The 12722-nt window shown below is 35.5% G+C and overlaps 1 protein-coding gene across 5 annotated transcripts; it reads right to left on the bottom strand.

Moving 5' to 3' along the window:
• Positions 1-4978: 4978 nt before the first annotated feature.
• On the bottom strand, positions 4979-12272 carry LOC131019852 (uncharacterized). 5 transcript variants are annotated; one of them, XM_057948470.1, is made up of 11 exons: positions 11468-12272; positions 11152-11350; positions 10961-11032; positions 10746-10870; positions 10498-10658; positions 9626-9695; positions 8983-9037; positions 8423-8506; positions 7703-7741; positions 7513-7559; positions 4979-5596 (listed from the first exon to the last, which is right to left on the bottom strand). In XM_057948470.1, exons 2-11 carry the CDS (start codon positions 11266-11268, stop codon positions 5581-5583), a joined length of 786 nt encoding a protein of 261 aa, XP_057804453.1. In that variant the 5' UTR covers positions 11269-11350; positions 11468-12272; the 3' UTR covers positions 4979-5580. The 5 variants fall into 5 exon arrangements, 4 of the variants coding, with proteins under 4 accessions (XP_057804453.1, XP_057804451.1, XP_057804452.1 ...); XM_057948468.1 differs by having other exon boundaries at positions 4979-5260; XM_057948469.1 differs by having other exon boundaries at positions 4979-5260; positions 11152-12272.
• Between the last annotated feature and the right edge of the window lie 450 nt (positions 12273-12722).

Here is a 12722-nt window from a genome sequence, read left to right as displayed (position 1 = left end):
GAGCCCTAGAACTGAAGTAAAGTTGTTCATAGGATATCCTAGAGGAACGAAAGGTGGTTATTTTTATTGTCCTAAGGATCAGAAAGTCGTTATTAGCACTAACGCAAGATTCTTGGAAGAGGACTGTGTAAATAACCACAAAAGTAGGAGCGAAATCATCCTCGGTGAGGTCAAAGACATTGGCACGATAAGTCAACCAACTCAGCCAATTGTGCAAGATGTAGTACCCCAAGTCTCATCAAAAAACGCACAAGCTGTCGATACTGAATCTGCAATAGTTCCACGTCGTAGTGAGAGGGCATCAAAGGGCAAACTGCCCAATCGATATGCGTTTGTCAATGAATCTACGGATTCAGTTGATGATGGGCTTGTCGAAGAAGATCCCTGGACTTACTCAGAAGCACTAGCAGATCCAGATGCTCTTGAATGGGAAGCATGTATGGTTTCTGAATATGAATCCATAACTGCCATGGATGTATACGAGAAATGTTTACTACCTGTTGGTCGTGAGGCCATTGGCTGCAAATGGGTATACAAACGCAAGAGAGGACCAGACGGGAAGGTTACGGCCTTCAAAGCGAGACTAGTGGCGAAGGGTTATACTCAACGACCTGGTATCGATTATGAGGAAACTTTTTCGCCAGTAGCCATGCTTAAGTCTATTCGAGCTCTCTTGGCCATGGCTGCCCATATGAACCTAGAGGTGTGGCAAATGGATATCAAGACCGCATTCTTGAATGAGTATCTTGAGGAAGATATAGACATCTATATGCTACAACCAGAGGGGTTCATCAAGGAAGGTGAGGAGCATCTAGTGTGGAAGCTCAAGAAGTCCATTTATGGACTTAAGCAAGCTTCACGATCCTGGAACAAACGTTTCGATGACGTGGTCAAAACTTATGGTTTTGAGCAGTGTGTCAACGATAGTTGCGTTTATAGGGTCTGTATCGATGGGAGTCTGGTATTCCTTATACTCTATGTGGACGACATACTTCTCATTAGCGATAATGTGAATGTATTGTCTGGCATTAAGGAGTGGTTATCCCAACAGTTTCAAATGAAGGATCTGGGAGAGGCAGCATATATTCTCGGGATAAAGATTGGTCGTGACCGATCTAAGAGAATGTTGAGTCTGTCTCAAACATCCTACATTGACACTGTTTTGGCGCGGTTCAGCATGCAGAATGCCAAGAAAGGTTTTCTACCTTTCAGACATGGTGTTCCACTATCTAAGGCAATGTGTCCCACAACGCCTGAGGAGATAGCGAGCATGAAGATAATTCCCCATGCCTCGGCTGTGGGAAGTCTCACGTATGCAATGCAATGTACCAGGCCTGATATTTGTTTTGTCGTTGGCATTGCAGCAAGATATCAGGCGAATCCAGGTCAAGCTCATTGGACTGCTGTAAAGCACATACTCAAGTACCTTAAACGGACTAAGGAGTATGCGCTAGTTTACCAGTCTGATGATCTGACACCGGTGGGGTATGTGGACGCCGATTATCAAGGTGATAAGGACAAGAGGCGGTCTACTACTGGCTATGTGTTTAAGTTTGGGGGTGGAGCCATTGTATGGAGAAGTGTAAAGCAGAAATGCAATTCACTATCCACCATGGAAGCCGAGTATGTAGCTGCTTGTGAAGCTGCTAAAGAGGCTGTATGGCTCAGGAACTTCCTAACTGAGATTGATGTGATTCCTAGTTTGCCGAAGTGCATCACAATTTATTGTGATAACGAGGCTGCTATTGCGAATAGCAAGGATTCAAGATGTCATCAATCCATGAAACACATTGATGGCAAGTATCATTACATTCGGTCTGTGGTCAAGCATGGTGATGTAGCTTTGATTCATATTGCGGGAGTTGATAATCTGGCTGATCCCTTCACGAAGAGTCTTCCTGGTGCGGTGTTCAACAAGCATGTTGAAGGCCTTGGAGTTCGTGGCCTCCCTATACTAAATTAAACTTTAGTATAAGTGGGAGATTTTGTAATAGCTAGAGGATATTATCAGTTTTTCAGTCACATTGTATACTAAAAGTTTGCTTTAGTATAAGTGGGAGAATTGAAGGGTTGTATACTGAAAGCAAGACTTTATGCTTGTATACATTGATTCCTTAGTTCACTGTGATTCTTCTATCTGAAATATTGTTATTGCATAATCCTATTATAGTCCAATTTATCTCATACTATAGATTATATGGTGTGTTGTAGATCACAGAAGATCATATAATTGGAAAAAGTTGAGATATAAATTGAGTTCACAATCGAGGAAACTATGGACGAGTTGTTGGTTTAGATTGTAGCATAAATGGATAAATAGTTTGTCTTGGCTATTTATTTATGCTAGTACCTTCGTGTATTGAACAGGATCACAGTGAGATAAATTCTTATATTCTGACTAATTAAGAATCAAGATCTCGGCGACTTAAATAGTCTTAACCTTAGTTGGATTAATCGGTGTGAATAATAGATTGACTATTGCTTTGATTTATCATGGGTGAGAGTTCTCTTGAAGCTCAATATACTCGATACTTTGGGTGATAGCAATTATTATTTGACATGCGATTATATTGCAATAAGGATCCGTGTCCTGCTAATAACAGGATGATAATATCCTCTCGAGGAACTTAATAAGTTTATCGTATTAAACCCTGCAGGTGGAATTAGTTCCGATACGATAATAAGTTTAAGTGGTAGCACTCGAGATGTCGTTTATAATTAAACGACTAATTGATTAATTAATTGATCGTCAGAAGAATTAATTAATTAATGGATATTGGATATCTTAAACACGGGGATTAATTAAGTCTAATACTAGCCCCGACTCACCTAAAGAATAAAGAGGTAATTCAATATTAATTTTCTAGTGGAATAAATTAATATTTGTGTCTCGATTTTATTCTGGGCTGAATAGGAAAATCGAGCACTGGCAGGCCAAACTTTATTCAAGCTAGTAGATCCCCGCTTGGCCCAATAAAGGCTTAACTCCATATGGGGCGTCCGTCCATCTATTTCTCACTTAAGCCTTTGGGCTTTGTTTTAGTTTAATTAGATGATGGGCTTATTATTTAGGGTTTTAATGCTCAGTATAAATAATAGGTACAGCCCTAATTCTAATTACTTGTGACATTACGTGAGATAAAATAGAGAGAAATTTGTGAGAACACAGAAAGTGAGGCGGCGCATTTCCCTAGGAAAATGAGAGGACTTGAAGATCGTTGCCATCCAACGTCAAGTCTTGCCGTGGGAACAAGTTGGAAGATCAACACTGGAGTCGATTATTGCCGGATTTGCAAGTAAGATTCCATCCTCTTGCTATAGGCACATGGTTTTTGTATGTATTTGTTTGATATCCGAAATGGGTCACGGGCACGTGAATCATATATCAAAATATGGTTCCTTCATTAGTGTTTCAGTTCAGTTCAGTTGTGAATTCACAACTAGGGTTTAGGTTTAGGGTTTAGATTGGGTTTAGGGTTTAGGGTTTAGGGTTTAGGTTTTAGAGTTTAGGGTTTAGTTTTTAGGGTTTAGGTTTCAGTTCAGTTGTGAATTCACAATTAGGGTTTAGGTTTAGGGTTTAGTGTTTAGGGTTTCAGTTCAGTTGTGAATTCAATGTTTCAGTTCAATTTAGTGTTTCAGTTCAGTTGTGAATTCACAATCGTAACAATTCACAACTAGGGTTTAGGTTTAGGGTTTCAGTTTAGTTGTGAATTTAATGTTTCAGTTCAGTTAAGTTTCAGTTCAGTTGTGGATTTAGTGTTTCAGTTCAGTTGTGAATTCACAATCGTGACAATTCACAACTAGGGTTTAGGTTTAGGGTTTAGGGTTTCAGTTTAGTTGTGAATTTAATGTTTCAGTTTAGTTTCAGTTCAGTTCAGTTGTGAATTTAGTGTTTCAGTTCAGTTGTGAATTCACAATCGTAATAATTCACAACTAGATTTAAGAATTCACAATCAGGTCGATGAATTCACAACTTAATGTTCTTGAATTCACAACTAGCTCGATGAATTCACAACTTAATATTCTTGAATTTACAACCAAATCTATAAATTCACAATCAAAATAAATTACAGTTTTAATTGTGAATTCAAACTTTAAAAACTCAAATTCACAACTACTTGAATTCACAACCAAAATAAATTCTAGTTGTGAATTCGACTGATTGTGAATTCACAACCAACATAAATCTGGTTGTGAATTAAATTTTGGTTGTGAATTCGTTTGTTGTGAATTCACAACCAAAAAATTCTAGTTGTGAATTAAATTTTGGTTGTGAATTCGACTGGTTGTGAATTAAATTTTGGCTGTGAATTCGACTAGTTGTGAATTCACAAACAAAAAATTCTGGTTGTGAATTCGACTGGTTGTGAATTGAGAATTCACACTGGTTCTGAATTGCAGGATTTTTTAAAGGGGTGATATAAAGTGGACATTTTTTTAATTTTTAATGTGAAAGGGTATTTTGGTAACAGTGGCTATTTTTTAATATTTTTTTCTTAGTGGACAATTTTTAATTTTACAATATGAAAATGGCCATTTTAAAAATTCACTAAAAAATAATTCTATTATGATTTGTTATTTTTAATGTATAGTACCTTTTTAATTTCATCTTTTCGATTTTTCGATTTTTAACTCGCAATTCATTCTCTGGCTTATAAACTCAATCATCCAAACACTTTGACAATTTATAAGGTCTTGATACACTCTATCTTATATAGATATTGGGAACGAATTGGTGATTGGAGATATAAGGTGGAGTTTGGTGAATGGAGAGATAAGGTGGTTCTTGGAGTGAATGGGGAACTAACTACTAACATCTAACATGACTTTGACCGATCAAAAAAAAAAAAAAAAAAAAAAAAATCTTATATAGATATTGGAACTTATAAACTCTCTAAAACAAGCATAGCCAAACACTCTCTACATATTTAGGTAGTCCACAAATACAACTGCAAAATTTAATGAGAAAAAAACTCCATATACAAATGCACACAATAAATTATATTTGAAGCAGATAAAAGAAACGTAAGATGTTGGATAACATCCTATGGGCTGCATTTTGATAGATATAAATAAATATAATAAACTTTCCCAACATACATCCTTAAAGCTTTAGGTATTATGTTAAGGGCACGCAATGAAGAAATCAACTCAGTTAGATGATGCATTTTCAGACAGCTTATCTCTGAGATCCTTGAGAGCATCGACGACTTTTGAATCCAGATTGTGCTTCAACAATCTACCCTGCATCGAAGTCGATCTGCAAAAACAGCGAAAAATTAACTTCTGCATAAGTGGCTTCGAACAAACATAGTCGGATCTGCCACTCCTCGAACTTCAAATTATAGATAAAGCAAATGACTTACTCAGAAACTGATGAAAGTGGTTTGAGTGAGCGGGGAAAATATTCAAATTATGATATGATATGATGCCAACCCAAGTTACCAATTTCTTTATTTATTCAGTTCAATGTCTTCCGTGATGAAGCTGATAATAGTTGCACAATCAAATTCTGACCTCTTCTACACTTCTGCAATTTGCTACTACCCAATGCATTCTTTTGACTCCTAATTCACTCAGCTACCTTCTCTCAGCGCTGTACATATAGGGGACATTTTCAGTTGAAGATTAGCCTAACAAATAAAAATTGTATAGGCTAATCCATTATTTACTAAGATGTATTCGAACTTTAGGATATCCAACTAGGCTCAGATTGAAGATTAGCCTAGATGCACTGATAATTTCTATAATTTGAGCTAACTTGTTTGTTTCTTATTCAATTGAAATAGGTGGCGTTGGAGAAATCCTAGTTATAAAGACAAAAATACTCAATCACAGTTCATACAGTATTAACAATATAACATTTCATACACATGAGATTAACAAGAATCACATTTCCATATGCAGAGCATATGGCAGACAAATAGTTCGGCAGGGACACGATCAAACTTTATTTTCAACGTTCCAGCTTTTCAGAAGTACTAAATTGAGGGGATAAAACTCTTAAATAACGGAGACTGAGACTCGGTGCTATGTCTGATAAACTACTAAAATATAAAATCAATTTAAGAAATAAAATGAAGCACCAGTTACCAGGCCTGATACGTTAGTACAGCTATAGTTAATACTGCCTAATAAATGATCAAGACAACTGGTTCAAAATTTGAGGCTACCCATATTTTATAACTGTAGACATTCAAGCCTACAGCAGCTACATATGTGAATCTTAGAATAGCTATTTATCCACATCGAAAGGCTGGAACTCAACAGGGAGACAAGAGGCACAAGATTATTAGTTTATTTTTATTTAATTCTATCCTTATTTAGTTTAGTAGTTGAGTTCTTGAAAGTGTTGTTTCCAACAAAACATAGTGTTGCGAAGGATGTTGAGATAACAATTTACAACACACAATGTTAAAACAGCGGAGATAACAAAATAACACTTGAAGATAAAAAAAATTCTACATATTATATCAATATGACGAAATGATCCACTAAGTACTCTTGGTAAACTCTAACAAAAACAAAAACCTAATCCAAAGACTATAAGAAACGTCTCTTTACGTCAGGTGTACAAACTGAGTAAAGTATTGGCTAAAATCAAAACAAAGATCCTTACTTCACACATGACAAACAACTAGCAAACTAGTGTAAAACACAATATTTTATGAGAGATGTTATGAAAACATACTCAGCTGAACTTATCAAATCAGTACCAAGTCATGAGTTTTAGAGTAGAATACACAAGAAGTTACGAGAGATGTTACGAAAACATATTCAGCTAAACTTATCAAATCAGTACCAAGTCATGAGTTTTATAGCAGATTTGAGAAGTGTAGCTGAGTTAAACATCTCTCATAACATCTTGTGCTTTACACTAGTTTGCTAGTTGTTTATCACGAGTGAAGTGAGGATCTTTGTTTTGATTTTAGTCAGTAGTTTACTCAGTTTGTACACCTGACCTGAAGACGTTTCTTGTAGTCTTTGGACTAGGTATTCGTTTTTGTAAAAGTTGACCAAGAGTACTTAGTGGATTATTTTGTCATATATTCACATAATCTGCAGAATTTTTTTATCATCAAGTGCTATTTTGTTGTCTCCACTGTTTTAACTTTGTGTATTGTGAATTGTTATCTCAACATCCTTTACAACACTGTGTTTTATGCGAAGCAACACTTTCAAGAACTAAACTACAAAGCTTAATAACGGCATAATCAAATAAAATAAACTAATAATCTTGTGCCTCTTTTCTCCATGCTAAATTTCCAGCCTTGTGTTGCCGATAAATAGCCTCTTGTAGATATTTAATGGATACTACAAGTACGAGCCCTAATAAGGGCCTTAATTTTCAACCATTTCTTGTTGGCCATTCTGATGACACCTTTATTCATTAAAATCAGTCACATGCTGATGCTACTGACATTCTTAAATAAAAATAATAAACAACAGAAAAAAAAAAAAAAAAAAAAAAAAAAAAAAGGAAAACAAGAAGTTCAGAGATCTAGAAAATACCTATGATCTATCAGCATCTCCTCCAGTTCCTTTTGAGAAGCTTTGATCTGCATTGCTCTCATAGCATCAGAAACTGGGAGGAATTATGTACAAATGATTAAAAAAAAATACAAATACAAAAACAAAAAAAAAAATATCAAAGCTTTGAAAGTATTAGGTTTGATAGCACATTTTAGTTAAAAGCAGTTACCTCCGTGACCAATGCCTTTGAACTCCACACAAAGGCACCCTGTAAAAAATGGTCGCAGAAGAAGAGTCTATTAATTCTCTAGCAGAAATGTAATCCATAAAATGGTCAATTGTCAGCTGGATCAATTGAGATGGATCATTTATCTGCTTCATGAGATAACAATTATAAGGTTAAAAGGCAACCTGAAAACTACTATTTTAGTATTTTAAATTGACAAAAGCAAGAAAGTGACTGTTGGACTTAAAAATTTTCTCCAAATGACATGAGCAAGAACCACCATATAGTTGGACAGCCACGTGCCAAAGATGAACTCATATTCAGATGAAGGCTGAAACAGCTTTGGTTATTATTGAAGAGATTGTGCAAATAACATTACTTCCTCTACAAACTTTGTTCAGGTTCTTTTTCCCCTGAAATGCATGCTCCAAAATAATTAGACAAAGATAACAGAGTATGGAACCAAGGTCCAAGTAGATTTACTTAACAATTGAGGGAATTTCACAGCAACAGAACATTGAAGAAGGATCTAGCTTTCAACAAAAAATGCACAATGAAATATGCGAGTTATAACAGCTGACATGAAACATTAGTCCTCAATTAACAGCAATGGCCTAATAATAGTTACGAACTCAATAAAATCCAAAATTTTATTGCAAAGATTATATATCATTTATACTTATTAGATGTCAATAAAATCCAAAATTTTAAAGGATTGCATACTGCTCCATTAGCTGCATTTTGTTGAAGATGATCAGACGTTGCAACCCAAACTTTTGGACAGCCATCATCCTTCAAAGCGACAACCTGATCATTGGTATTTTTGTCAAAGGAAGAAAGGAAGTGAGAAAGAAAGTGGGAAAATTATTAAATGGAAGCTGTCAAACAAAACAAAACCCTAAATTTTTTTACAACAAATGAACACAATATCCTTTAACATTCAAAGTTAAGTAGAAACTGGAAAACAAACAGCCTCTTTTAATTTCTCAAATGTAAAGCATATCATTGGGTGAAAACAAGATAGGTGAAGAAATTGGAAGATATGACAAAATAAGACAAGTTTTCATTCAATAAATTGTCATGAAAAAGATTATCCTTCCTGAAAACAGTTCCAAAGTGATGAAATCAGTTATAGACATCATCGAAAGGAAATAAATGAGGTTATGTAACTTCCTTATTACATTGATAATGAACTACTTTAATTGGCCTGGGTTTCATAGTAATAATGCACTAATGATTTAGAACTTATAAGCTGGATATAATATATCAACTACTTTTCTGACCTCCTTCTCAATCCATGCATCTGCACAGGTTTCAGCAGAGAATACTATATCAATTCTGCACAAACCATAAAATTGAAATCAACAAAACAGTAAGCAAATATAAGTGGATTCATCAAGAGATGAAATCACATTTTAAAATTTTAGATTAAAACTGAAGGAGAATATTCGGCTCCTACAGAACGACCATAAGAAAGAAGGTTGTATTTTCATTATAAGGATAAAGGGATAGTTTGTCACTTCAAAAGAAAATATATAGTTGGACTACAAGATGCATCTCTAGTCAAATTTTCATGAGAATATCAAGAAGGGTAAAAAACCTTATAAATAGGATGAAATTATTTTTATTTTGTTTTAAGTGAACATAAAGCATGGTAAAATCTGTATAGTTTGATAGAGAGGAATCATTTATGATGCCCAGGAAAAGAGTGCATGAGAAGCTTTTAATAAGCACATAACAAAATCTGTATGGTTTTCTAGTAAACTGGAAATGAAGATACAGAATACCACTAGCAGCAGGTGCATCAAAGTAAATAAGTAAACCGCAAACTACAGCAAGGAAACAGTTATATGATGTTTAACGATAGATAAAATAATGATCTCAAGAAAATTAGGAACACAAGAAATCAGTTTAATAAAAGAGTACCCAGCAAAACTTTCTTTATGTGTTGGCAGGCCAGACATCATAGCATCAAACACAACCACCACTTTCACCTCTGTAGATGAAATAGTACACGGCATAAGTATTCTTAAACAGTATAGCCTAATTTGAGATAACTAGATTTGCATTAAACTATACTTGTGCTGCCTCCCATCTAAAATACATGACATACTGGCTTGAAAAGAGAATGCGGAAATTTATGAACAGAAAGAACTAGAATAAGTACAATCTTCTGGTTTCGTAAAGACAGACAAAATTTGCTCAATTGATCTATTATGAATAGCTCCATATCAAATGTTAGATATGTCAATCAACAAATTGTTATTGCAAAATTGGCCGGTAGTGGTGAATGACAGAGAATAGACTTGCTACCACAAGCAAATGTTCTGCATCTACCATAAGAGAAGAGCTATTGAGCGCATTGAAAATTTTTCTTAGTTCAAATTTACATAATTTTTAACCATTCTCCAGATTCTCTAACAAGCACACTTTAACAAGCTCCATGAACTTGGGCATGTGCTGCTTGTTAGAACAACCATGTATGCATCTAAAAATTGGTAGACTAATTAAAGTAAGATTCTCAGCCTTGTAGTCAGTGAAAAGAGTAGAATACTACTTAAACTATAATGGTTAGGGGATCAGGCATGAAAATTACCACGAGATAAGTAACTACAAAAAATTCTATAATCCAATAGTTGTAGTCAGGGACCATTACTATGAACGCTCTAACATAACTTATTAGGCATGCCAAATATAGCCTAGTACTACGCTCACCGTAAAGAATTCAAAAGACATTGCATGCACGCCATAGAGTACAACTCAACTACCACAGGTAAGAAACAATGAAAAGCACAAACCTCTCATCATACTAAACGTTACCAATTCATCTACAAGCTTTTGTCGAGCAATGTCAAGTCTTCCATTCATGAAATGCTTTTTCAACTTCGCCCAATAGCCACATACATTATAACCATCAACAAGTAAGACTGGTATTGCAGTCTCTATGCCCTGATTTGTGCTGTTTAAGATATTAATCCTGTCAGTTATGTTTCTGACTCAACTAAAATTCAAGATTTCAAACAAAACTAAAGGTGCAGAGCATTACTAATATAAGCTCAAAGTAGGATCACGGTAAAGCTCTGTATCTTCTGGCATTACATCCTTCTCCACTCTTTTCCTCCGGTAGCTAGTAGCCGGCTTCGGAGTATTGGAATTTCTCTTTCTGAACTCCTAAAATTCTATCAAACAATTAATATCTAACTCTAGAGAATATATGCAAAACCCAATGAAATCTCTAAGGATTTAAGCCAAAATCTCAACCTTCCATAATTTTAAGAACTGCAAATTCTGCTTCACATTTGATGTAATTCTTGGAGGTGTTGGCTCTGAACCCTATTCAAAAACAGAACCCTAGCTCATTGTAAACCCAAATCTCTTCCACAGTAAATCAAATTTACCACTAAACTGAACGAATTAATAATAAAATCAAGAGTTTATGCAACATAAATTACCTGAGGAGAAGGTGTTTGTGATGTCTTACCCTTCTTGGCCACAATATTGGATGGATAACAGCAGCAACGATATAATGGCAGAGCTGTTGATGATGAAGTGGGTGCTATAGGTTTCATGGGTGTGCAGATATATTAGCAATATTTTTGTTCTTGTGTTCCATTTACGCAGAGTTATTCATCCTCTTGTTTTGTCAGCCACCTTGAGTGAGGGATGATCGATATCATGTCAGTCAGAAAGTATGAATTTTCACCAAGTGAAGCTCCAACTGCTTCGCAATCTACACCAAACCTTCGATTTAAATTTAGTGCTTGGTACCTTGGTTTTCCTCATCGGATGGACTTGTAGTGGTGGATTGTTGAGCCCGTGGTGCAGAACCGCCGAGACTATCTTCACTCCTAGCTATCATCCACTCCAGTCTAAATTATCATTATATATAATACGATCCGATACCAACTTGAGACACTCTTGGTTGCACCTAGGTATACGGTGCACCCGGGTCATACCCGCATTAATATGGATACCACGCAGGTCGTTCAATTATTTTTAATTTCAGTAGATTTTTTTTACTTCACCGTTCCCGAGAGAGAAACCACGGTAAAATCTTCACATGCCCCGACCGCGGCGAGTCGAGGCTCCTCAGAAGCAGTTGTTTCATGGCGGTGATAAGCTCCTATGTCAGGTTCTTCGGCCGGCCGAGAGCATTGAAATTCACGGCTTCTTCGCTTCTGATTCTCTTCTCCGATCTCACGATCTCGTCATTCACCGCCTCCGAGCACAGCCTGCAGATCTCATGATTCTTCTTGAAGCTTCTCCTGCTTCTTTGTTTTCACTGTCGCCTGCAATTTTCTCCGGCAATTTGAAGACGGTGCACGGCTTGTGGCAGTCGCCGGTGACTTTAACCGTGGCGGATCAGGCTTCGACGATGTCATAATAGTGATTGTTTCATTATATAAATGTTATAGTTTCATTCCAATTGTTGTAGTTTTAACGTGCATTGTTTCATTATATAAATGATATAGTTTCATTCTAATTCTTGTAGTTTTAACTTGCATTGTTTCATTATATAAGTAATATAGTTTCATTCCACATATTGTTTCATTATATAAATGATATAGTTTCTGTAATACCCCATTTTCATGAGCTAAGTTTAGAATTATTTTCAAACTTATAAAATAAGATGATTCACGCCGGATAAAAGAAAAACGAATTATTTTAATTCCAACAAAAACGATTTACAAAAGTATTTGTAAATTTAGTTATTTAATTTTATGCGTTGCATATTATATGGTGTTCAAGTATTTGAAAAATACGGTGAGCTTATTATATTAGCAAAATCCAAAAGAATCTTTTCATTGATACACAAAGAATTTAAATTTGCATTCATATTACAATTTTCCTACACTCTATTAAACCTACACTATACAATAAAGTGGAAGCAATACACATATATTTACTTATGCATAACATACACACATGTGTAAAGTACAAAGGACACACCCCATTTCTCCTTCAAATCCGCTGCCACCCTACCCTGTTGCAGCCACTCTACCAGCCCCAATTTCAGCTTCAA

This window comes from Salvia miltiorrhiza, chromosome 4 (assembly GCF_028751815.1).
Source record: "Salvia miltiorrhiza cultivar Shanhuang (shh) chromosome 4, IMPLAD_Smil_shh, whole genome shotgun sequence".
NCBI lineage: Eukaryota > Viridiplantae > Streptophyta > Magnoliopsida > Lamiales > Lamiaceae > Salvia > Salvia miltiorrhiza.
Note: the sequence above shows the minus strand (reverse complement) of the source record. Positions and strands in the feature narration are given on the sequence as shown.

Bases quoted from the DNA above. Each gene is read 5' to 3' on its own strand.
- LOC131019852 (XM_057948469.1), bottom strand. From the start codon at position 11,268: ATGAAACCTATAGCACCCACTTCATCATCAACAGCTCTGCCATTATAT. The intron at 9,038-9,625 runs GTACTCTTTTAT...TGGTTTGTGCAG, and splicing joins CATAAAGAAAGTTTTGCTGG to AATTGATATAGTATTCTCTG. The intron at 7,560-7,702 runs GTAACTGCTTTT...AGAGCAATGCAG, and splicing joins CAAAGGCATTGGTCACGGAG to ATCAAAGCTTCTCAAAAGGA.